Source organism: Lissotriton helveticus, chromosome 5_1 (genome assembly GCF_964261635.1).
Source record: "Lissotriton helveticus chromosome 5_1, aLisHel1.1, whole genome shotgun sequence".
Classification (NCBI taxonomy): domain Eukaryota; kingdom Metazoa; phylum Chordata; class Amphibia; order Caudata; family Salamandridae; genus Lissotriton; species Lissotriton helveticus.
This window is the reverse complement of record NC_136065.1, coordinates 299,722,899-299,749,619: the sequence shown is the minus strand read 5'-3', so window position 1 is coordinate 299,749,619 and position 26,721 is coordinate 299,722,899. Positions and strand designations below refer to the sequence as shown.

Genomic DNA, 26,721 nt, shown 5'->3' with positions numbered 1-26,721 from the left:
GGCTTTTGCATGGCACGCCAAGGATTTCAAGGGGGGGCCAGGTTGCAAAATATGGTGATAATGGGAAGGAATAGACACACATGTATACACACACAACAATATAGAGCATCAGAAACTAGCAGTAAGATGCCTATTCAACTTAGATACATACTTTTTGAATGAAGAGACAATGCCCCATGAGCCATGCTGGGCGAAGGGTACAGAGGGTCCAACTGTGGGAAGGAATGGAGAAAAGGCAGAGATAGTATCGCCAGGACCTAGATTAGCTGCTTACTCTCAGTAGATTAGAGTAGTGTATTCCAGGTCAGGTCTCTCGGCTGTGCCGTACTTACTCAACCCCCACACCTCAGTGCTTCCTCCTTCGTCAGTGGCTTCCGTGGTGATGGTAAGCCTGGGCGGGCCGGGTCTTTTTATAGTCTGGCAGAGGCTTGTTGATTGAGCCCTGATTGATTAACTCGAAACCGCTGAGAGCGTTAGGTCGAGTAGTTAGGGCTGGTGACCAGAGCGGCCATTGTTAAATGTCCGAGGTCGGCTGGGCGGAGGTAGATTTTTAGGGATAGTTGCAAGGATCTGAATGTCTTGTCCTCAAGTTAGGTAGCGGTGGGCAGAAGGTGTCGATAAGAGGGTAGGATACACCCTTGGTCCGCGCAGATGAGTGTATCAGCGTCTGTGCCGACACAGGAGCGCATGCGCGGTGATGCTCAGTGTTGAGTATTCACTCGGCGCATGCGCGTTGGTGCTTCGTTTAGAGTCTGTCTCCGCGCATGCGCGGGAGAGAGGCGTTTCTTCGCGCTGCTCGATCAGGATCCATGGGAGATCCCTGGTATTGTTCACAAGCCGGGGGAGTGGGACCTCTGAGATGCTTAAGAAACGCCACATTAAAGATAAACTAAGCTCGTGTTATTATTATAGTAGAACAAGGGGAAAATATCTATATTTTTGTCTATGCAGGCGCTATTCTACAAAAGTTAAAATACATATTTACAAATCATGTTCCACTGTGCCAGTCTACAGGTTATTAAGTTGGTTGGAAAATGGAGCCGCTCTTATTTGATAGCAGCTGTTCAGAGGGAATATCTCTGATTTCTCGTTTTTGCAGACGTTATAGCACACAATAAAGAAAAAATATACATATTTACAAGTCATGTTGACCTGCACCAGCTCGCAGGTTACTGAGATTGCTGAAAGGAGAAAATGTTGTTGTGTTTTAAATTGACACTGTATTCAAGTCCCGAACTGTGACCAGGCGTTTACTTGGTACCTGGTTGGATCATGCCTTAAATTGCGACCAGGGAATATCATCATTTAATCCTACAGCAGAAAAGGAACAAGACCAACGCCCTATTTGTGTCACAACATACAACACCAATTCGAACCAGATCACAAAGATTGTGAATAGACACTGGAAAATACTAAATTGCGGGAAACTAGATTTCCCAAAACCCATGTTTGCACACAGGCGAGGTAAGAACCTGAAGGATCTGCTGGTCCACACGAGACCAAAACAAATCACTAACGAGGGACCCTCAACTATCTCAACTATTGGCGGGCACCACCCGTGTGGCTCATGCACATCTTGTCAGTACACAAGGAAAAGTCGGAATATAACTTTTTCCAACCAGTCTACATGGGAACAACGTTCCTTTACTAACTGCAACAGCCGGAACTTGGTCTATCTGATCACTTGCCCGTGCAAGAAAGAGTATATTGGCATGACCACAAGGCCGGTCAAAATACGAATGGGCGAACATCGTAGCAACGTACGTTGCAAAAAAACTACCACAAGAATGGCCACCCACTATGCCACAATGGGTCACAGTGTAGATGACCTGAAATGGACAGTCATAGAAGCCTATGGGAATGACAAGGACCTTCTTGCGAAAGAGCAACGTTGGGTCTACCGCTTGGGCACCCATCTAACAGGATTAAATGATGATATTCCCTGGTCGCAATTTAAGGCATGATCCAACCAGGTACCAAGTAAACGCCTGGTCACAGTTCGGGACTTGAATACAGTGTCAATTTAAAACACAACAACATTTTCTCCTTTCAGCAATCTCAGTAACCTGCGAGCTGGTGCAGGTCAACATGACTTGTAAATATGTATATTTTTTCTTTATTGTGTGCTATAACGTCTGCAAAAACGAGAAATCAGAGATATTCCCTCTGAACAGCTGCTATCAAATAAGAGCGGCTCCATTTTCCAACCAACTTAATAACCTGTAGACTGGCACAGTGGAACATGATTTGTAAATATGTATTTTAACTTTTGTAGAATAGCGCCTGCATAGACAAAAATATAGATATTTTCCCCTTGTTCTACTATAATAATAACACGAGCTTAGTTTATCTTTAATGTGGCGTTTCTTAAGCATCTCAGAGGTCCCACTCCCCCGGCTTGTGAACAATACCAGGGATCTCCCATGGATCCTGATCGAGCAGCGCGAAGAAACGCCTCTCTCCCGCGCATGCGCGGAGACAGACTCTAAACGAAGCACCAACGCGCATGCGCCGAGTGAATACTCAACACTGAGCATCACCGCGCATGCGCTCCTGTATCGGCACAGACGCTGATACACTCATCTGCGCGGACCAAGGGTGTATCCTACCCTCTTATCGACACCTTCTGCCCACCGCTACCTAACTTGAGGACAAGACATTCAGATCCTTGCAACTATCCCTAAAAATCTACCTCCGCCCAGCCGACCTCGGACATTTAACAATGGCCGCTCTGGTCACCAGCCCTAACTACTCGACCTAACGCTCTCAGCGGTTTCGAGTTAATCAATCAGGGCTCAATCAACAAGCCTCTGCCAGACTATAAAAAGACCCGCCCCGCCCAGGCTTACCATCACCACGGAAGCCACTGACGAAGGAGGAAGCACTGAGGTGTGGGGGTTGAGTAAGTACGGCACAGCCGAGAGACCTGACCTGGAATACACTACTCTAATCTACTGAGAGTAAGCAGCTAATCTAGGTCCTGGCGATACTATCTCTGCCTTTTCTCCATTCCTTCCCACAGTTGGACCCTCTGTACCCTTCGCCCAGCATGGCTCATGGGGCATTGTCTCTTCATTCAAAAAGTATGTATCTAAGTTGAATAGGCATCTTACTGCTAGTTTCTGATGCTCTATATTGTTGTGTGTGTATACATGTGTGTCTATTCCTTCCCATTATCACCATATTTTGCAACCTGGCCCCCCCTTGAAATCCTTGGCGTGCCATGCAAAAGCCCATGAATGTATTTCTCCCCTTCTTTATATTTTTCTTTCCATATTCGGAAAAACCTGGTCCCCCCAAGAAATCTTTGGAGTGGCATGTGACAGCCTATAAGTGTGTTTCTTTCCCTTTTTTTGTATTTTCTTTCCTTACAGGTACTCACTAGTAAAGCGCATTGGGATCCGCGCTCTTTCTAAATCCTGTGTTCTTATCCTTTCAGGCTTATATCATCAGTATTACTGACCTAGCTTTCTCACGTGTATCTATAAAGTCTATCTATACACATTGATCTAACATAACACTCTCTATCTGTGGGAGCGCATTAGTGAGTGACAGGGGGATCTATATATACCCGGTCCTGACGAAGGGGCATGTCGCCCCGAAACATGTTGACCCACACAGGAGAGCAAGACTAGTAACCCGTTCTTGCCCTCCGCCTCACCCCTTTTAACGATACCAGCCAGTGCCTATTAAATAATTTTTTCTAAACACCAGGCCAGGTATCTCTTAATTTCACTGTTTATCACTCCTGACCCCACTGACACTCACTCCATCATCACTCACATAGCACTCACAATAAAAAGGTGCTCCGGCGTAGCCGCTTGTCGCAGCACTGCCCCGTCCCGCAGCGGGGGCGGGAAGACCCCGATGATGAAGCATGACACCAAGTGCCCTTTTGGTGTGTGAGGGGTATTTTAACACACTGAGTATATTCCAACAACATCGGAATATGTACTGAATATTTTTTTCAGGTGGTCTTTGTTGATTGTAAAAGCAGATGCTACACGACATGACAGACCTAATGCCCGGACAGGGCACGCACTGAGGCAGCTCCCGAAGAATGGTACTTTGAAGCGCCGCCCAGCCTCCGGGATGTGGGCTAAATGGCTGTGTATTGTAATTCTGTCATGCTAACTGTTGGGATGCCACAAGTGTGCTGGTTGGTCTATTGAATGGTTTTATTTCTGATTCTGCAATAAAAATATATTTTTTAAAAAAAGGGCCCCAGCAGCCCGGGAGAGCTCATAACGACAGAGAAGCCAACATGTGCACTAGAGATATGAAGAGCTGGGGGAGGAGTGGCAGGGGGCGAGGAGACAAGGAACTTTGGTCCACGATATGCTCCATACAATTTTTGTTTCCAGGGGCCCGTGCCTTCTGGCAGCGAGCAATGGACAATCTACAGGGATTGGGGTTTCTAGGTTGGGGTTAGGTAGGGGGAACTGGTGTGCTGCGGGAAGGGATGGGGGGAACAGACCAGATGCAGAGATGAGCTAATGCTTACGCTTAAGGTCCCACAGGTGACTCAAAGTTTTTGCCACAACCTCATGTCACACTCCACACTGCATGTAGAAACCCTTAATATGAAGGGACTTTACAACCCCATCAAGCGGAAGTCCGTACTGTCCTACCTAGATAATCTCGGGGCTGACGTGCGTCTCATTCAGGAGACTCCTCTCCTCCCCAAAGATTGGCCTTGGCTGAGGTCCAGGGCCTTTCCCCAACAATTCTTTTCCTCTAACACAGGTAAGCGCTTGAATGGAAGGGTGGGGGATAAAGTGGCTGAAATCAAAGAGCGCCTTTTAACCTACAGGCTATGGATTGAAGACTCGGCTCTGGTGGTGGGATCCATCCACGTGCCTAACTCGGGGCAGGAGAAGTTTCTGACAGCGGCCCTGTCCGAGACCCTGAGCACGCAAGAGAGATGGGAGCTGGTGGGCGGGGATTTGGACTTAGTCATGGACACCATACATGACAGGTCCAGTCATAGATACGCACAAACCAGGGAACTGTCTAAGGCAGGGAAAAATTGGCTACATTCTAGAGGACTGGTTGACATTTGGCAGGTAGCTCACCCATACTCCTCTCAATTCTCCTGTTACTCACACACCCATCATACCTATGCCCAGCTGGAATATTTAATAGGCACGACTGATCTGAATGGCTTCCTGAGCGAGGTGGACAACAGTGGGAGAGGTGTGGCGCCGTGGCCAGGGCGACTGACGCTGGAACCTGGGGATCATGGTTTGATCCCCAGCGGCAGATTAGCCCAGCACCATGTGACTCTGGGCAATAGCTTGCTTAATCTTCTCGATGGCCGCGAGCACCTGGAGACCCTTACGGGTGATTGTTTGCGCTTTACAAATGTGGATTAATATCCCAGCAGCCCTCTCGGACCATGTTGCAGTGATGGTGACATTACGGGTACCCCCGATACATCGACAGAAGGGGGGATGGCGCCTTCGGGAAAACTTGCTACACAGGAAGGGGGTGAGGAAACCTATTCATACATGCATTACAAATTATCTTGAACTGAATATCTTTGCCCTCATTATGGGGGCCCTTAAAACGGTTGTACGTGGGGAACTGATTGCCATCTCCGCAGCTGAAAACAGGGAGCACAAGGAAAAAAAGGTAATAGCTCACAGCTCAAGTACTAGAGTTAGAAAGGGTACATAGTAGAACCGGCGCACCAAGAGTTTGGTGCCAACTAAAGGAGGCAAGGGCTCAACTGGCAGGGCTCGACTTGGATAGGGCCGAATACGCGGCCCTTAGACTCAGGAACTCATATTATATCGGAGGGGATAAGACAGGGTGTATGTTGGCAAATAAACTCAGGGCCCGTACCCAGCAAGTGAAGGTTCAGTCTCTCCGGAATGCTGAAGGAAAGCTGGTGGAGGGGGATACCGAGATTGCAAGGACGTTTCAGGAATTCTATTCAGCCCTGTATCAGAGGGACACATACACAGGCCCCAACATAGCTACATATCTACAGGCAGCGAAGACGACCGCGCAAGCGAAGGACAGGGCAGAGGCCCTGGAGGCACCGATTCGGATAGAGGAAGTCATAAGAGCAATTTCCAGCCTTAAGCTTCTGAAATCGTCTGGTCCGGATTGATTTTCGGTGGGTTCTTATACAACTTTTTGCCAACTTCTGGCCTTGTGCAGCTTTTTATTTTCTGCACGAGCCCTGGGGCATTCCCTCCAGATATGTTGGCGGCCTCCATAGTGGTGCTCCCCAAACCCAGAAAGGATAAAGCCCTTTGTAGCTCCTATCACCCGGTGTCCCTTCTCAATGTGGACTTGAAGCTGTTCACAGGGGGTTTTGCTGCCTGGTTGGGCCCCCTGATGCCGGGCATTCTCGAGCCGGACCAGTCCGTTTTTATTCATAACAGACAGAGTAGCGATAACACCAAACGCATTCTACACCTGGTAGACAAGGCCCAACGCACGAACATGGTCGCCCTGCTGCTGTCTGTGGAGGCTGAAAAGATATTCGAGCGGGTGGACTGGGATTTTTTAGACAAAATACTAGCTCACTTTGGCTTCAGAGATCGCTACAGAGCCTTGGTGATGAGCTGCCATAGCGCTCCCACGGCTACAATCAAAGTAAACGGGATATCATCCCAGCCCTTTGAAATCCAGAGAGGAGCGAGGCAAGGGTGCCCGTTATCACCTCTTCTCTTCGCGCTCTATATTGAGCCATTGGCATAGAAGATGTGGGACATTCCCAAAATCCTGGGCATTCCCTTTGGCAGGGAAAGACATACCGTCAGCCTCTATGTGGATGATGTCATAGCGTCCCTAGAGAACCCGGAGCGATCGGTGCTGGCTTTTTTGTACGAGCTGGAATCATCTGGGAAGGTCTCAGGAATCTGGGTGAACGTTGGAAAGTCAAGTCAATGATCCATAGACTGGATCGAGGTGGGGGACCGTTGGGAGGCAGAGAGGACTCCTACGCCGGAATATAGGTAAATGAAACGATCCCATATTTGGCACTTGAATTGGCTCCGTCCGTACCCCTGACAGTCACGCTAAATTACTCCAAGCTTATTACTCATATAACTTGGGATCTTCGGCAATGGAAACAACACAAACTATCGCTATTGGGGTGGGTTACAGCGGTCAAAATTTTCATCCTCCCCTTAGCACTGTACCTATTCCAGACGTTGCCGGGTTGGCCCCCAGTGGGTACCATGGACGAAATGTAGCAGGAGATACAGCACTTTGTATGGGCGGGAAGCTATAGGCAGCCAGACGAGGGAGGTCTGGGGATACCGAATATGTTGAAATACTTTCGAGCAGCGCAATTACAGTACTTGGTAGAGTGGAGTCGGCCGGAATCTGATAAAAGGTGGCTGTTCCAGTACAGGGCCCTAGCAAAACACTCTCTATGGAAAGTCCCCTTCTTGAAGAGGACAGATAGGCCACCAAACCTCCGGGGATACCCTATCACGAATACCTTAATGCGTGCTTTGGATGGGGTGGCTGTTAGACGGGGTCTGACATCCTTTCCCTCCCCATGACTCCTTTATTTGATAACCAGGAGGGACAGATTGAAGGCAGTAGGGCACTTATTTGATTTGGAGGGGATATTTCATTTCTCGAGGTAGGCCAAGTCTATAACCTGCCGGAGTCGGAGCAAGATCATTACCTCCAACTGCGACACTGGCTTCTCCAGACAGAGGTACAGCCAAACGTGAGCAGGACACTGACAAAATACGAAAGGTGGCTGGTAATGAACAATACTGACAAGAAACCCGCACCTTTACAACCTACGTCTGGGCAGAAAAGATGGTCAAGGGAGTTGGGAGGGGAGCTCACGGAGAAGGAGTGGAGGAATATATATTATAGGGCCAATCACACGGCATGCAACACCGCTAGCAGGGAGTCCACCGTCAATATAACTATGTACTGGTACTTCACACTGGTACGGTTAAACAAAGGGAACCCGGACCGTAGTCCGACATGTTGGCGGGGTTGCAGGGAAGAGGGGACGCTAGTGCTCCAGCTATGGGTCTGCCCGGAGCTGACAGGTTAGTGGACCAAGATACTAGATGATGTGGACAGACAATTTGAGACAGAAATACCGCTGTTCCCAGCCTATACAGCGTTGGGGTCGCCTAATCCGTTGACTTATCTCTTGAAATCTAAAAAGGGGAAACCAATGGGGTTGCACTGGGGGAAGCAACACAAAACATCCTGACACACTGGGGGACACAGACGAGACCAACATACACGGGATGGCTACATAGACTGTGGTACATCTTGGGGATGGAGCGGATCCATGCTTCCCTCACTAACTCTGCGGGGGCTTCAGAGAAACCTAGCAGCTGTTACTGTCTTTATTAGCCACTGAAATGAACAAAATTACTTGCCCGAAATACCTTCGGCTTCTCAGGCTCACGGACGCAGACGAGTCCCACAGAGATACCCGTGGGGAACTCAGGAGGATGTCTTCCTGGTCGCCAACACTGAGAAAGGTCCTAAGCGCACCAATTTATGGGTGGGAAAGGGGGAGCGGTTGTTGTTTCTCTACTGCTTGATACGGATATGTACAGAACGTTGCAATAAGCCAAAGCAGGAAACCACTCAAAAGATGTACCCTAGATACAGGGGATGGTTCACACAGACCAACCTTGGCTAAATACATACCCAGGGAGGGGGGCATCCGAGGCGGGGGGTGCGGACCTTTTTGATGTAAATGCTTCTTTCCTTCTGCTGATTGTTAATAAAAACCAAGTTAAACATAAAAATAGGGATTGCAGGGTGGATTGTTAAATGCATCTAAATATGCTACACTAAAGCCAAACGCACATTAACCGTTCCCCCTAGAGCTCACTCCGCACGTAAACTTGGGGCATCTATGGCATTCCTAGGGAACATTCCCATAGATGACATCTGCAAAGCAGCAACTTGGTCTACACCACACACCTTCACAAAACACGATTGACTGTAAAGACGTGCAGGTAAAACAACAAGCTAGTGTGGGCCAGGCTGTATTAAGAACACTTTATCAAACCACTGCAACAGACACAGGTAGCCACTGCAAGAGAGGTAACTGCTGTATAGTCTATGCATAAGTATACAATCTACAGCTCATATGCCTCGAACGGAAAATGCTACTTACCAGTATGCATCTGTACTTGGCATGTAGAGCTGTAGATTCATATACGCCCACCGCCTCCCCGGATACCTCTATCTGTTCCAGTATTATCTTACTTGGATACATTACACATGGACATCCTTTTCTATTTCTTACTAACTCCATTATAACCCTCCATGGCAAAACAATCTGGAGATGGAGTCGATGCCCATGCGCATTATGGTTTTAAGGAGGAGTCATCTACCTCATGACTACAATGACTTCTTCCAAGACAAGAACAAAGTGCAAACATCCGAGCCCAACACCAGATGGCGATCTATGCATAAGTATAGGAATCTACAGCTCTACTTGCCAAGAACAGATTCATACTAGTAAGTAGCATTTTCCTTTCACCACACTACAACCCAGAGAATGGACTTTAGTGGTGGTGTCAGAGTGAGCTAGCATGCCTCTCACAGTGGGACAACAGTGGCAGTAAAGGCACCTATCAGTGGCCCCATGTAACAGGTAAGCTCCTTCAGGGTGGGCGTTTTAATACAAATATTGCATAGGTTCTCACCTTTGATAGTTGAGGACAATAACCCTACGACTGCAGAATGGGAATGGCAGATTTACACCGTTAATATATTGCCCCCAACCCCCCACCCAGGTAATTATGGTGAATCACTGGTTTAATGGGGGCTGGAGGGACCCGACCTGCAGTGGGACTGAGTTGGCCCTGTTGGTACTTGACTGAATTATGGTCACCATAAACTGCGCTCTGATCCATCAATCCCTCCCGGATATTACAGAAGTGGTCTTCCTAAACTGGAGGGCCGCGTTTTGACTTACAGGCTGTAACTATAGACTGACGCACATGACTCCTCTCTGGCAGGGCACATGGCTACATCACACAGCAGGCGTGGATGGGTTCGCAAAATGGGACAGGATAGGAATCAACCAGCTCGGGAATGTCTGTTTGAGGTCCCACATTCAAACTTTTTAAGATCTACCTGAGTAGTATCAACTGTCCGGTACCCATTTTCGCAAGTACCTGCATCATGCCCTCACAGCTCACCTCCTTTTAGATACTGTTGTTCCAGACTTGATTCCCTTGGAGACTAACCTGCTAACTGGAAGGCTTACCAACGGCCCAAACTCTCATATTTACCATTACTTCATCAACTTCCCAAACCGGTTTGCGAGGCTGAAGCAGAGGTGAGATGTGTGGGTGGGGGAACCAGCCGACACAGACTGGAGAGCAGTTACGATGGCCCACCTGGAACTCACCATCTCTGCACACCTCTGGTCCAACTCCACTATCTCCATCTATCCTACATGACCCCTCAGTGGCTTCAGCGGGTGGGTAGGATTTCACAAGCCAACTGCTTTCGATACTCGTCATGGGATGCAGGTTTTTTCCATGTGATCTGGTTATGCCCGGTGTTGAACCCGTAGTGGTGGGGAATACAGCAAGAACTGTCATCGGTCCTTGCCCGGGCCGTCACTTAGTCCTCTCTCCTGAAGTTGTCCCTATGGGCTTGCTGGAGGACTTGGCAGGGGAGGGTGGGCGTAACAGAGACTGGAACATGTGTTCTTAGGGGTAGTCAAATTGGTTACCAAGAGGGACATCACCCCGGGGTAAAATGCAATGAACCATCTTACACTGGCTGCCTTGCAGGTGGGAGAGGATTGGTGTGCCCAACAAAAATGCCTATCTGTATGTCCAGGGTATGTCCACAGCAGCATGTAAAGATTTGGGGCAAATGGTTTAAGCCTGCATGACTGAATTATGCACTTGCATTGTTGGGCTGTCTGTGACACGGTTGGTTTGACTGTATTGTCATTTGTGTTTTATCGTAAAATAATAAACTTGGTTGTCAAAAAAAATTGCATGGTTTCTTATATTGTATGCGTTAGGGACTGTCATGCAGAATTGTAATGCTATTATCGTTTTTAACATGTAGATCCACTGATGGATACATTGATGTCTGAACCAGTGAGACTGCCATCTGGAACCATCATGGATCGGTCAATCATCCTCCGGCATTTGTTAAACTCCTCCACAGACCCATTCAACCGCCAGACATTGACTGAGAGCATGTTAGAGCCAGGTGAGGCTACACTTTGTGCTAGATAATGCTGGGACCTGGTTAAAAGGTACCCGGAATTGTGGTACACTGAAACCTGTATGAATGTGCTGTGCACCTTCATGCTGTGAGCTAACTAAGACTGCATCTTACATTTACTTGATCATAAGAGGCAGTTAATTGATATATGCTACTGCCAGGTAAGGCTGCCCTCCAGCCTTAGAGCTTGTGTTCATAGAATTGTTTTTGACTATTCCCCAGTGTCAAACAGGGAATCCATTTGGTTCAAAACATGGGGAACGTGATGTGTCATTATCAGAGCTGTGCCATTGACTTATTTCCTAATCTCTGGAGTGCTTAATTTTACTCATACACTTCTGCTGAATTGGTAATACCAACCCAAGAGTGATCTTAATCAGATTCTTGATTTAGACATACGCTGTTAGGTAGTCTTCCACAGATTACAAGCCCTGGTTCACATTAGTAATTTAAAGAAAAGCAGTTTTAGCTGTCCTGACAACAGACAAAGTATTTCACCTACAGCCCTGTACTGGGAGCTGTGATTTTTGTTTCAAATAGAACGCAAAAAGAATAACTTGGTTCACTTTGGAAAGAGAAATATTTCAAACGATGCTAGTTTGGGAATGCATTTGTTTATACCCATATTATGATGTCTGACATTTGTAAGAAGTTCTCTTCAAGAAGAGTAAAGCTGTTTCAAATGAGTCCTTCCACCTGCAGATTCCTCACATTTTGAATATCCTAGGTGTCGACTAGATCCAGAAACTTTTCAATAGCTCCCTACACCAGAAGGGGGTGCTGCCTCCATCTTGGTGCAGGAAAAGATGCCCCTGTGACGTCACTGGAGCCATCAAGCGCCGCCAGTGGCGCCCCGACGTCAGTTTCATTTTTTCCATAGCATTGGCATGGTCTCAGAGCTTGTTTTCATCACACCTTCAGACAGCTTTTTTCAGTGATTTTTCTTCAGGCTCTCTCTTATTTTCAAAGCAGTGTAGGGATGTTGCTCTCCTCAAAAGATCATGCTTCAAACCTTGCAGGGTGTGTGATGCACAAATGTCCATCGTATATTTGTAGTTTGCCTTTGGTGCTTGTGGTCCACACACTACAGTGGGTCATTTGAGTTTGCAGGATCATGCACCACTATGCCATCAAAGAAAGGGATAGCAAACTTTTTATGGCCCAGGATTATTGACAAGTTAGGTGAAAGTCTTGCCCAAGGACAGAGTCGCCATCATCAAAGTTACTCTGACGCAAATACAAAAAGAAGACTCCAAGTGGCTCCATGCTTGCAAAGGTAAGTCACTGAGGCTGTTCCCCTACATCTCAGGACTCCTCTTCAGAGCTAGAACTGGTCATTGCTACCCCAAGATGAAGCAGCATCTACAATTTCTCCTGACACTGTGCTGGCCCTAGCCCGACCTATGCCTACCAACCCCAGGCAACAGCCAAGTCAGCCTCACCTGGAGTTTCCTGTTCCAGGGCAGACCTGGTGTTATTCCTCTACTATGTTTGATGTTGTCCACAGAGCAATTGTACCTTCTGGATATCCTTTGGGCCCCACAGTCCTAGGGGCATACTATTTGGGATGCCACTGACAGGTCTTCCCACTGCTTCTTTTGCTTCCTTCTAGCCCTTCCCACCCATTTCTCAATGACCTCTTCATCACTGCTATCTGGAACTGCTGCAGCTGTGATTGTTCTGATAAGATCTACTGTGTTGTGACCGCCTTCTGATAGAACTGCCTTAGCGCAAATACCAACTCCACTACCGCTAGTTCCGACACCATCTACATCCGCACTAGCCGCTCTCCCAGTAATTGATCAACAAGACCCTGTGTATAGATCCATAAGGGATGCACAGAGGTTCATGGAAGAAAACAGGTGTTTGTGGCATGTGTGGCTTCAGATACACATACTGTGCATAATTCTGCTCACTGTTGCGCTGGGGCATGTACAACTTGTTTTTCTTAGAAGAAGGTATTTTTCAGTCACAGGACCTAGTGACTCCACCTATTCTTTAGAGCGGTTTCCGATCATCTAGAGGACCAGGATGATGTGAATGGTCAATCCATGCACTCTGATTTCTTGACCTCAAAAGATAACAGTGGCTCAGACATCTCCCCTGAATGGGAATTATTCTCCCCCAGCAACCTCCCTCCACCAGAGATTGTGTCATACCATACCATAGTACAGAAAGCAGCAGAGGTGATGCCCCTGCGCCCTAACACCGAAAGGAGTCGTCACCTTACCTCATGACTGGAAAGACAACTTTGAAGAAAGACAACTTGCAAACATCTGGACCCAACACTAGATGGCAGGAGTATGCAAAGCATGTGAATCTACAGCTCCTCATGCCAAGAACAGATGCTTACTGGGTAAGTAACATTTTCCTTCCCCTATCCTCTGTGGAGATAAAATCCAACATATTATCCGAAGTTCTACACCCCACTTCTAAAGTATCAGAGAATGTTCCTCAAGTCCCTTAATGCTACCTGTAATGGGTCGTTACTCAACAATGCAGTAATAATTTCGTACAGTAAAACAATATAGGCCATGTAGAACAAAATACTTATATTTTTTATTTCTATTAGTAGACATTTCAAATTCCATTTTATCCCATATAGATCGTATTGTCGAAAAAAGAGAGCTCACAACACATCTATAATACATTCAAAATCGAAAATTCACAATACGAAAAAGTGAACCCTAAAATGTGACAGGAAATACACAAACAGGTATACATAAATACATATAATACATCAACCAGAATTGAAGACAAGTTACATCTCGTTCAGTACACATAAAATTCTTAAAGTATGTACAAGTTAAAAACTGAAGAGGCTAAATTCATTGCTCTCTAATAATTACAATTCATCTATTTCATCATTCATCATGGGTTGATAAACACTCTCCTACGTGTGTTTCGGCGTGTCACCACACCTTCAGGAAGAGACACAGATGAAACGTTGTGAGAACCTGAAACATATTACATGTTCAAACTTGGCCGTTCAATAAACAACTTTGATATAAAACTGCCGAGTAATGCCTCAGTGAAAGAGTGATGAGGTCAGTGCTATTAGTGTAGGTAAGTAAGGAGCCTGAATAGACCCAAATAAGGTAGATTATGAGTTTAGACTTCATCCCAAAGAAATATCATCATGTAAATATAAAGATGTGTATAGCATTGTGTCCCCCAATAGCAACAGAGATAAGAGAAATCGCTCATGCAAGATATCAAAAAGTGCATGCCTTCCCGTAACCACCTATACCACCTTAGGAGGTGGACAGATCTGTAACTTACCCTAAAATCTCTAAATACAGGGCATTTTATAAGGAAGGGCAAAGATAAATCTATTGGACAAAAAACAATAAGAAAAATGATGTAGTAGAATGATTTACAAGGAATGTGTAGGCATCTAATGTACAAAATATCATAAATAGCAACTTCAAAGAGATTATAATGTTAAGTACCTCAATGATGTTAAGTCTGGATGGTCCCACACTACAATAGTCCTAGGTTCTAATATGTGCACTATATCCAAGGTAAAAACAAGAATACCTATATAGATCCATGCCAAGGGCTCCTTAAGAACTGAATAAGACAACACCTTTTTTTTTTAAATACTCGATTCACTGCTTTTGTGGATCAAACTCATCAGAGACGTATACCAGCATCAAAATATCCTTGGCTGAGAGACGGACGACGAGAATAATAAAAAACTAAACAAATACAAAAATCTCTCCGGACATAAAAGGTAACTCTGATCTAATATGAATGCAACTCTCTCAGTAGCTTAAGTTGTTATTATTCAAGATGTTTAGTTAAACCGATATTGTACATAGAGTTGGAGATGCTGAAAAGCCATACTGTAACGAGAGCTATATCCTGAACCAAGGAGGTCATATTTTTACCTCGCAAGTACAATGCACAATCTTGCGATCGCTGCCGTGTAGTCACTTGGACAGCCAAATGTCGGAATAGAGCATACCCAAATCCGGTGTCTGTCGGTGTTCACCATATATAGGATATGAAAAGGAGTGTCCAGTACATCAATACGCATGGTGTGTGAAAATGGACTTTTCTTCATGGTTGTAGGGGGACGTCTTGTAACGTATGTTGAGAGTATAACGACTAGAACAGTCTCGCTCTATCTATTTCCTGTCCACGAAGTGTGTATACTACCGCGCATGCATGCTGCATGGGTATTCAAGCTCACTGAATAGTATTGGAAAACGACATGACATGTACGTGTATGACATATCTATAATCTTATTAGGGGCCAGTAGCTCACCTGGTCTCGGATGACGTGCAATAGAACTGTTAACCTGTAGCTAATAATAAAACTTTGAAATAAGGAAACATTCAGAGTGAATACATGCAATAGATGGTACATGCAAAAGGAGCAACTATTAAGCTTTCATTTCACTTTGATGTGGAAAACAGATTAACACTACATACTAGGATATGTACAAAAACAAAGGAGAATGCCTAAATTGAGGTGAATAACGTAATAATATTTGAAAATAATATTTGATGGGTGGGATATAATGGGTCGTTACTCCCATGCCATGTGAGCCCCAGCCCAACTGATTATTACAAGTCTTCCAGACCACCTGCAGGGACATTTCACAGAACTTGTGAGATCGGATTAGGCCGTGGCCATATAGTTGATTCAATCAGGCTTGCTCCAGAGCACATGCCATGGACCCGTCCATGATGTTATGGTATCACCTTGGCTTGCTAAACTCATGTTTTTCTAACGATGTTCAACCAACCCTAATATTCTTCCCCTTTGATGGTTCACGGTTGTTCAGAGAAAAGGTAGGCTTGGCCCATAAGAGATTCAAGGACAGTAGGGTCATTGCTAGGTCTCTGCGACTCCAAACCCAGCAGCAAGAGTCTAGACTACTTCGTAAATTTCAGGGGTTCACCAGAGGTTTCTCTGTTTATGGCAGACAGCAATCCCAGCAGCAACAGAGCCTCTTGTTTAAGCAGTTCTGGGGCCATGACAAAGGTTAAGGCCGAGCCTCACTACTCCTTACCTCCCTTTTTCCTTCTCTTCTTCCTTCCCAGCAGGAAAGCAGACCTAGTTCCGTTTTGTCAGAGCACATAGTGCCTGTTGGCGGACAAATATTCTCCTTTAAACAAGCCTGGAAAGCAATAATTTCAGATCAATGGGTCCTGCAGATCATGGGCGTGGCTAAGCACGCATCGGGAATGGACGCCTTGGGGTAGAGCTCCGCTCTGAGCTCCCCTTCCCGGCGCATTTCTCCGGCGAACCATAGCCTGCTGCCGGCAGAAAACCGCCGGCGCTGCCACAAGACCTTGCCCCTGAGCACCCAGCCGACTTTGGGCGAGATCGGCACACTTCAAGCGCACCGGGGATTCAGCGGCGCTGGGACCGCGCGCGTCGCTTTGAACCTTGGGAGGCGCCCAGGAAAGACCGAGGCTTCGACAGGCGCAGAGGGCCCGGAGCTGCGGCCTACGTGCGCGGAGAACACACGGAGCTGCGGAGCGGAGACGGGCCGCGGCGCCCGGCCTGGCCCAGTCGGAGGCTCTGCTGGCTGTGTGCTGCGAGCCCGAGCGCCTGACCAGCGGCACGGCTGCACGCGACCGGATGGGGCAGATTGGACCTACATGACCTGGAGGTAGGGGAAGCGGAGCGGATCCGCCGGCTGTGAGGGCCTAGTCCTGCCCGCCGGGTGTGCCGGGCGCCTTGACCCCACCGCGTGGTCGACAGTGCTGGTGTTCGGAGCACGACCGACCGGCGGACACGGCCGGACTGTGAAAGCACCTACTGCCTCGCACCCACTTACTGGCGGGAAGCGGCGGGACCTCTCTGGCGCCCACGGCTGGGGACACACAACGCCCACAACGCCACGTGAGGGACGCGGTGGTCGCGTGGCCCGCCACCATGCCTGACCAGCCGCAGAGGGACACGTGCTGGCCCTGAGCTACCTCTAACCATGGACACATCGTCCTAGCAGAAGACGAACACTGCAATTTGCCGACACGTGGACACGGGAACGGGTGCACACCCGCCTGCAGGCCGCGACTGTTGAGGAATAGTCCGGTGTACAGCCGCCTGACAACCACACGCACGGGCTGGTCCGCAGGGGGTGCGGCGCGCTGCTGGATAGGAATCGACGCTGTGGCGCAGATGTCGAACGGACCGAGAACACGAACCGGGACCGGCAATGCGACCGCAAAGGGCAAGATGGACAAATCCGGGAGGAGCAATGACCCGGACCAAACGGCGACGAAGCTGGACACCATGCTGGCAGCGATGGAGAGGCTCAAAGAGTCAATACACCTAACCCGCACCTCCCTGGCCACCAAAATTGATAGCGTAGTCATCGACCTAACACACCTAAGGGCGGACCATAAAAAAATTGGCGGAACGCACTACGGCCCTGGAGGGTACCATACAGACGCTACAGCCTCAAGCCGACCAGTCACACAAGCAAATACAGGATTTATTGAACAGGGTGGAGTTCTTGGAGGACAGAGCCGAGGACGCGGAAGGCAGGACCCGCAGAAACAACGTGCGCTTGGTTGGGATCCCGGAGAAATGGGAAGGGAGGACCCCAGAGGAACACATGGAACAGTGGCTGAAGGGCATACTACCGGAGGGATCGCTCTCCCCGCACTTCGTAATTGAGCGCGCTCAGAGGGTCCCCACCAAACCTCTAGCAACAGGCTCCAACCCGAGGCCCATGCTGCTCCGCATTATGAACTACCGAGACCGAGACTCCATATTGCGCGAAACTCGCAAACTCCAGGAGATCAGAATTGAAAATGCGACGATAATGTTCTTTCCGGACTATACTGTACAGGTCCAGCGGCAACGACATGACTTTCTGGCGGTGAAAAAACGAATGAGGCAACTGGGCCTACAGTACTCTCTGCTGTTTCCTACGAAGTTGAGGGTTGTGGCCGGAGAGCGGACGCATTTCTTCACAGACCCCATGGCAGTGGAATCTTGGCTGGACAGCGGAGTGGACACGGACCCCAAAACAACTGAAGGTCATGCGCCCCGACGACAATTCGGAGGTAACAGGCGAAGACGCCGACCCCGCCAGAGGTCCCAGACTGGACCACGAACACCGAAGAGAAATTCCCCTCCAGCGGATGGCACGAGGCAGGAGAAACAGGACGCCCTCCGCCTGGTGATGGAACTCAGCGGGTCCCCTACACGGAGTGACGTGGCGGGCAGCAGCGCACAGGAACTCCACAGTGACGACGAAGCCATTTATGGTGTGCCGGACTCCCCCACATCGGAAGAACAACCCGATGTCACTCCCCAAACGGCGGACTACATCAGCTAGCTGCACGACGGGCAAAGCACTCTGAAGAGATATCAGCCAACGACCGTCGCAAGAGAGCTGATGGAACATGATAATGCAGCAACGCCGCAGCGATAACGAGACACACACGCGGCAGCGAACTCTGCCACTGACCCTGAATGCTGCAAATGAGGCACGCACATGCCAGACGCCTCCTCAGCGTGCACGAGTCCGAGAACCAACACTGAGCACCCGTGCTAGACCGGGGTGCAGCTACAGAGACGCTTTGCTTCGCCTGGTAGCAGCTCGATTGGGACACGTAATGTATAGAGTTACATGCATGTACATAAGGGGTTCACTGTACGTAAGGGCGGTTTAAGCTGACACATTCCTCCCGGGAAGGCGATGGGCCTTCATACAACAACTGTATTGACTCAAAACCGTTGATAACGTGCACATAGCACAAACGCCCCCTTAGATTTGAATTTTGTTGCTCTCCTAGAGAGTATGGACGGGAGCATGTTTCGCATCCGACCTTTTGGTATTTTGAATGTTCATGAAGTTCATTGGCTTATTGTTCCGTTAGCCATGTTTCCTTCCCCTCCTTTGGTCTCAGGGAAGTGGTGTGACGACTTTGATGTTTATTCGATTGCAGGGACCGCTTGCATGTTGGTGGGCACGGAATGCATGGACGGGTGGCGGGAGGACCAGGCGAGGGACGTTATTATTAAAATATTGTAATGTCAGCCATTAGGATTTGTACATGGAATGTGAGGGGCATACACACACCATCCCGACGTTACCAAATTTACTCATACCTCAAGCGCCACCACATACAGATTGCCCTCCTACAAGAAACACATCTTAGCGCTACAGAAATTCCCACGCTACGTCGCAGATGGCGTGGACAAATATATGCTACGAGTTACTCGTCATATGCTAGAGGGACACTGGTGTGGGTCAGGCCGGGCACTCCGTGGACCACACTAGACGTACACATAGACCCCGGAGGTAGATACGTGGCAGTCCACGGCAGGCTAGATGGCAGCCCGCTAGTACTGGCCTCGGTGTATGCGCCTAACGCGGGGCTGGCGGAGTTCCTTGCCCAGTTGTCACAAGCGTTGGCCCCCTGGCATGGAGTCCCCTGGGTGCTTGGCGGGGACTACAACAGCTCATTGGATCTAGTGCTGGACCGCTCTCTCCCTCCCCCACCCAACTCACAGGCACGGGCTACGACGAACGCACTACAGACATGGTCCACACAATGGGGTCTACGTGATGCATGGCGCACTCGCAATCCGCACTCCAGCGTCTACTCATACTATTCAGGAGCACACACCTTGCATGTACGCCTTGATCGTTACATGGTGTCCAATGAGATCCTACCACATGTCACGGACACATGCTACATGGGCCGCACACACTCTGATCACAACCCACATCTGTTGGAACTGGCGTGGGATCAGCCTCGGTCTCCGATACCCACTTGGCGGTTACAACCTGACTTATTACTAGATGGCCCCTTTAGAGGTTCCATATGCACGCGAACAGCACATTACTTCGAAGACAACTCGGGCACGGCGTCGACACCACAGATTGAATGGGACGCCTTCAAGGTGGTCCTCAGGGGCAATGTCTAGGCACTCAAGCCCATTCCCGAAGGCAATTGGAGACGGATCTCAGGCGCTTAGAATCAGACTTGTTGCGAGCGGAACAGACGGCGGGCGCGGACACGGACTTACTAGAGGCACGGGCGGAACACAGCAGGCTGATTGACAGGCTGAAAAATATTAATTACAAGGCCCATTCAGCCCGCACACATCACACTGGCGACAAACCTGGCAAACTGCTGGTTTGGCTGATACAACGCGAAGAACGCGCGGCGCCAGTGACGGCGATACAACCAGTAGCTGACCCGACGGTTTACACCCAGGTGAAAATTCATGAGGCCTTTGTGACACATTACAGTGCGCTGTATGTGTCCCGTCTTCTCACCACACAACCCACCATAACTGAGTACCTAGACGGCGTCGCACTGCCCGCCCTCACGGGCGACCAACAGGACGACCTAGGGTCGCGGTTAATGGCAGAGGAGCTCCGCGAGGCCATCTTTGCCCTCTCAAATGGCAAAGCCCCTGGCCCTGATGGGCTGCCAGCGGAATATTATAAAGCCTGCTCTGACATCCTGATTCCGGAGCTCCTCAAGGTATACGCAGCGGCACTGGACGACTCGGCCTTACCCCAGTCGATGAATGAGGCGACGTTAGCATCCCTTCTCAAGCCAGGTAGAGATGGTACACTCCTTGGCTCGTATAGACCCCTAGCGCTGCTGAACACAGATTACAAGATACTGGCATCGACCCTCGCCCGGCGACTGGCGGGTCTGGTGCCCGACTTGATACACAGTGACCAGAACGGTTTTGTACCCACTAGATGCACCTCCCATAACATAGGGAGGCTGTTCCGAGTGCAAACATACGCAGTACAGAATTGGCCTAGGTCAGGCTGCCTAGTTCTAGACCTAGAGAAGGCATTCGATTCGGTCGAATGGCCCTACCTACTGGGGGTGTTGCGGAAGTTCGAGCTTGGGGAAGACTTTATTGAACTGGTCGGGTTGCTATACAGACACCCCGTGGTGCGGGTCCGCACGGGCAAGCTGCTGTCCGACGCCATAAGGGTACGGCGTGGCACAAGACAAGGCTGCCCATTGTCCCCATTACTCTTTGCGCTGGCGATAGAACCCCTTGCGGAAATACTACGCACTAAGGGCACGCACTGGGGCATCCCCCTGGCAGATGGTATACACATAGTCTCGCTGTACGCGGACGACCTACTCTTATACGTCAGGGACCTCACCCAAATACCGCCGGAACTCTCGGAGTTCTTCCGATCCTTCGAAACTGTGTCAGGCCTCAAGGTCAACTGGGCCAAATCAGGGGCGTATTCATTCAACCCCGATATTCCAGACCCTGAAATTGGGATCAATGGCGAGCAATTGCCGTGGCATCATACCACGTTCAGGTACCTGGGAATATATATTTACAGGACACCCCCGGATGTCCTAGACGGCAACCTAACACGCGCCATAACGTCCATAAGATCCCAAATTACCTTCTGGAAATCACTGCCACTCAATGTCCCGAGCAGAGTGACACTGACGAAAATGATCATTCTCCCCAGACTCCTGTATTATTTCGCCAATATCCCGGTATACGTACGGGTCCGCACCTTCAAAGAACTAGCATCCATGATCAGGGACCTGATATGGAACACTGGGAGGCCCAGAGTAGACCTGCACAAACTATATACACCAATTAATGAGGGTGGCCTTGCAGTACCTAACCTAGAACTTTACTATCTAGCAGCGCAACTGCAATGGGTAACCGCTTGGCTCGCGGGAAACCGCCTGGAGGACACGGCCACGACAACAACTGTCCTGTCCCCCACACAGATACATACCTTATTCCACCCCCTGACACACCCGAGGAAACCGTCACAACTGCATGTAGATGTGGCGGTGCGATGCTACGTCAGGAGCTTACGGCTCACGAAACACATCAAACCATATGCCCCGGCACTTCCGCCCCTAGGCACCCCCAAGACCGCCTCTATTGTCACGGAAACGGCGCTGGAACATTGGACGCGCACTGGAGTGGACACCATGGCGGACCTGTACGCTGACGGTGCCCTGATACCTTTTGCGACACTAGCTACTGACACGGGTCTCCCAGCGGGACAGTTCTTGCAACATACCTCCATAATTCTGGCATATACACAAAGGTGGGGCCCCATCGCTGAGGAACTGCCAACACATCAATTAATACAGAGCCTACATGTCATGGGGAACGGCACACATGTGGTACACTGGCTGAATCAGGCACTATTGACACACACGCAACACACGCTACAGCCGCTGCGGGACAAATGGGCAACTGACAGAGGGAGGGACTGGACTGATAAGAAGTGGCAGATGATACTGATGGGCCCCAGACACATCCCTCGCAACGCTCGCTTCAAGCTGATCCAGTTCTATATACTGCATAGAGCGTACCTCTCACCCGACAAAATTAATCAGTACTTCCCAGATGCTGCGGCCGGCTGCCCGAGGTGCGCACTGGAGGGAGCGGACCTGCTACACATGCTGTGGCAATGCCCGCAGATTCTGTCGTACTGGCAAACTGTACTGGCGATACTAGATAAATGCACAGCTATGTCGATACCGCACACATGGGAGGCATGCGTGCTAGGCCTATATAAACGAACCAAACTGAATAGAGTCCCCTCTCGCTTCTGGGACCTTGGTCTCCTCACGGCCAAACGGCTGATCACGAAACACTGGAAGCGAGTTACCCCACCCCTGACGGCACACTGGCACGTGTCCCTGGACAACTGGGCAAGAGCAGAAAGCGCCACCCTCCATAACGAGGAAACAGCAGGGCTACGACAGTTCCCAATTGCAGTACTATGGGATGAAATGCTAAGCTTCTTACGTAGGGAATGTCAACAGGCACAGAATCCCACAAATGACGGCCACCCAGACAATGCCACCGATACGCCCCTTACTAGCACTCCGTGCTGACGGACATGGTGATACTCTACCCAACGCTCCCCTCATATCGAATGCCTACCACGGCAGTCCCATTGTCCTCCCCAACGACATACTCATGCCGTTCGTCCCTATCCAATAGCGCCCGTGCGCCCCCACTGCATTGATGAACCCTCGAATTCGCACACACACCACACTCCCAAATTAGATGACCATGAACCCCCTTTTTATTATTCCCCTTTCTTTTGTTTTCCATCATTGTTTATCTCAAAATGTTATTTCCTTTATTACGCCGACGTGGTTGGAACTTTTGTGATGAACCATTGACATGATGTATGGAGCGAAGACCTACTGCATTGTATGACATGCCCCGCACACATGACAGACATCTTTGAGATGTAGAGATATATATGTTGTAGCATTCATGTTTTCTTTTCTCCTGTGACATCAATAAAGGATATTTAAACAAAAAAATGGGTCCTGCAGATCATGGAAAGAGGGTCTGCTCTACCCTTTTAACGGGCTTCTCCACTCATTCCCTCCCCTCCCCTCCCCTCCCCCTCTTCTCTCTGTTCTGCAACCCACCTAGGCATCCTTCAGCAGGTGCTAGAGATCGCACTCCAGAAAAGGGAAGTGTAATTGGTGCCAGAGCAGGAATGTGGCCAGTGATGCTACTCCCAGTACTTCCTGTCTTGAAGTACAGCGGTCTTCAGCAGATTCTAGACTTAAGGGTCTTGAGCTGGTTCTTGCACAAGGAAATGTTCCAGATGCTATCTCTAGCTCAGGTGCTGTCAATGTTGGATGCGGTTGAGTGGATGGTGTCTACCGTTCTGTAAAATGTATATTTTCACATACCTACGGTTCTGTGGAATCTGTGCATTATCTGTTTGCTATCCTCCCATTTGGCTTAACTTCTGCTCCATGAGCCTTCAAGAAGGTGATGGTGGTCCATGCCCATATCAGAAGATCAGAAATGCCAGTGTTTCTGTATATGGATGACTAGCTTCTCAAGGCCAAGTCTCCAGTGATGGTTTTGTGTCACCTGGAGCTGACAGCATAATTGCTGCACCACCTGACCTTTTCTATCAGCATGCCCAAGTCTCACAAGTTTAAGTTTTATTTATTTATGTTTACGGAACTCTCATGAGATCCACATAAAAAGACATAACATTACATTCCATTAAAATCATAAAGAAGTGGTATTACAATGCATGGAATTAAAAAATAAAAATACAGAGAAAACTGGACGCCGAAACTCCCACCTAATACAGAGGCAAGAAACATTTAAAGAAGTTAAACAATTTAAAACAAAACATTTCATTAGGGGGGTTGTTCATAGCCGCAATAAAATCAGTAGCAGACAGAATATTTAATTGGAGACAAATTGGTCTTAGCCACTTTCGCCTGTGCGACATTAGAGCTGGGCAAATAAAGATGACATGGAGCAAGTTCTGATTTTTCATATTGCAAAGATCACATAAGGTTGATGAACCATACCATCTGGATAGGAGAGAATTCAGGGGAAGTAAGTCCTGCCTTACTAGAAACAATAGACGCCTGACTCCATGAGGAATATTCCAAAAAACATAGGGTTGCGCCTTCCCCACCAGACAGGAATCAATAACTGGAGTAGTGCCTTTTTTTAGAATACAATTCTCTCTATCCAGTCTAAACCCTAATTCCCAAGATGCGGACTTCAGGAGGGTTTTCAGCTGATATGCAGATAACGAAAACAAAACATCTTCATCTAGTTGTAATTGGCTCACAGCACATCTAAAAAATGTTAGAATTAATGAATAATCATTACAATTTCCCAGCAGCTCCGTTTTTATAAGATGTCTTAATGTGCCAGGCTCACCCTTTGCCAGGCTAAAAACCCAACGCACACTCCCCGCTAGACCTTGGACCCAGCTACTACGTAATCCAAATTCCTGTCTAAGAGCAGCTGTAGAGCTAGCTGTGTTGACAGATAAGAGGCTGCGAAGGATTTTACCTTCAGAGGAGTTCAAGAAACTCCAGCATTTCATATCGATTAACTCCATTCCGTAAAGTAAGGAGGCAGGAATTTTTGCTCGATATACCTCCAGCAGTATCGAGAAATGTCTTCTGCCTGTAGCCTTATATAGTGAAATCAAACTCCTTCCCTGGACAATAGCTTTCCGGGTGTTATTAGCTAAGTGAGCTTTTTCACTTAAGTTGCTCGTAACAATTTTGCCAAGGAAAGTGTAAGATTGCACTACTGTGATCTCGGGACCCGAGATCCCCATAACCGAGACTATCTAGCTCCCCTATTACCGCCTCACACCATAGCCCGTTCAGGTAGACGCGTAGAGCCCCCAACAACAGCGTCCCTGACGACAGGCATCCCGCCCCTCTCTCCTGTACAGGAACCAATCAGAGACGTCGAAGGACCGGAAGGGATACACCGTGACCCCGGAAGGCCCGCCTCTCCACCGACTGTCGGATACAGAAAAGCCGGAAGAGAAGACACGAGCGTTGTCGAAGGATTGTGGCAGGAGAATTCGGCTGGACCGGTGACGGACGGAGAAGACGGGAACGGAGAACGCGAGGAGTGGTCCGAAGAGTGGTGGAGTCCCACGGAGGAGGCTGGAGAGCGGCCGTAACTCGGAGGAGAGTTACGGCGGAGCGCGTGAGTACCAGTTACTCCATTGAGCACGCTAGGTGCCCGTGTATATAGTTGTAAAGCCCTCCCAGTGTAAATTGTTCCCGCTATCCTAGGCACGTCACAAGTAAGCACTACCCAGGTTGTAAATACGCACTTCACACTGTACAAAGAGCACCCCTCTCCCCACATCCCTGTGCACTTCTATTTCTTTCCTTTCCCTGATCCATACCCGTACCGCCCTCACTTCCCCTTCGTGTCCTCACACTCCCGGGTTAACGGTGAAGGTACAGGATCTCGAATCCAAGCACAGCTAACGGCTCCCTCTTGTCTCTTGTTTGTCCTCCGAGGTGTTCTCCGACCCCAACGAGGCAGCTACACCAAAGACCCAACCTTTCCTTGGACCCTCATCCCGCCAGACAAGAAAGAAGAAGACGGACACCTCTTCCCGTGATTTGGACCGGACTCTCCTACTGTCTCCGTATAAACCTTGTATAAACAAACCCTAATAAATCGCTATCGCCCACTATATCCGGCCTCCTCGCCTGCTTTACCAGTCCGCTGACCGCCCACGATCACAACTACTTCCAACTTTTGGCCCCCCACGGTCCAATGAAAGTTCACATATTTAGATTTCTTCCTACCCGAGAAACACATCACTTTACTTTTTGCAATATTTATCAGCAAATGATGCTTTCCAGCATAATTGTACAATGCATGCAGGCGATTATTCAACCCTTTAGGCGTTAAGTCAAGAATCAAAATATCATCAGCATACATAAGACATACAATTGGGGAGCCTCCCAGGCTCGGAGCAATACCTGTACTTGCAGAAAGAACCTGGGGTAGATCGGCTATATATAGAGAAAACAGCAAAGGAGCCAATAGGCAGCCTTGCTTTAACCCATTAGCTGTGGAGATAATTCCAGACAGTCCTCTTTCCCCTCCCAACAACACTCTGCACCAGGTATCTGAGTGCAAGGCACGGACTAATCTGAGTAGAGTGGATGGCATCCCTGAATCGAATAACTTTCCCCACGGCAATGTTCTATCTACTTTGTCGAAAGCTG

The 26,721-nt window shown here is 48.7% G+C and overlaps 1 protein-coding gene across 4 annotated transcripts in view; it reads left to right on the top strand.

Moving 5' to 3' along the window:
* UBE4B (ubiquitination factor E4B) overlaps positions 1-26,721 on the top strand; it is a 1,139,522-nt gene that overhangs the window by 934,966 nt on the left and 177,835 nt on the right. For all 4 annotated transcript variants that reach the window (XM_078642268.1, XM_078642270.1, XM_078642267.1 and 1 more), the window contains one exon: positions 11,053-11,199. In XM_078642268.1, coding sequence (XP_078498394.1) covers positions 11,053-11,199 — 147 coding nt within the window. The remainder of the gene's footprint in view (positions 1-11,052; positions 11,200-26,721) is intronic.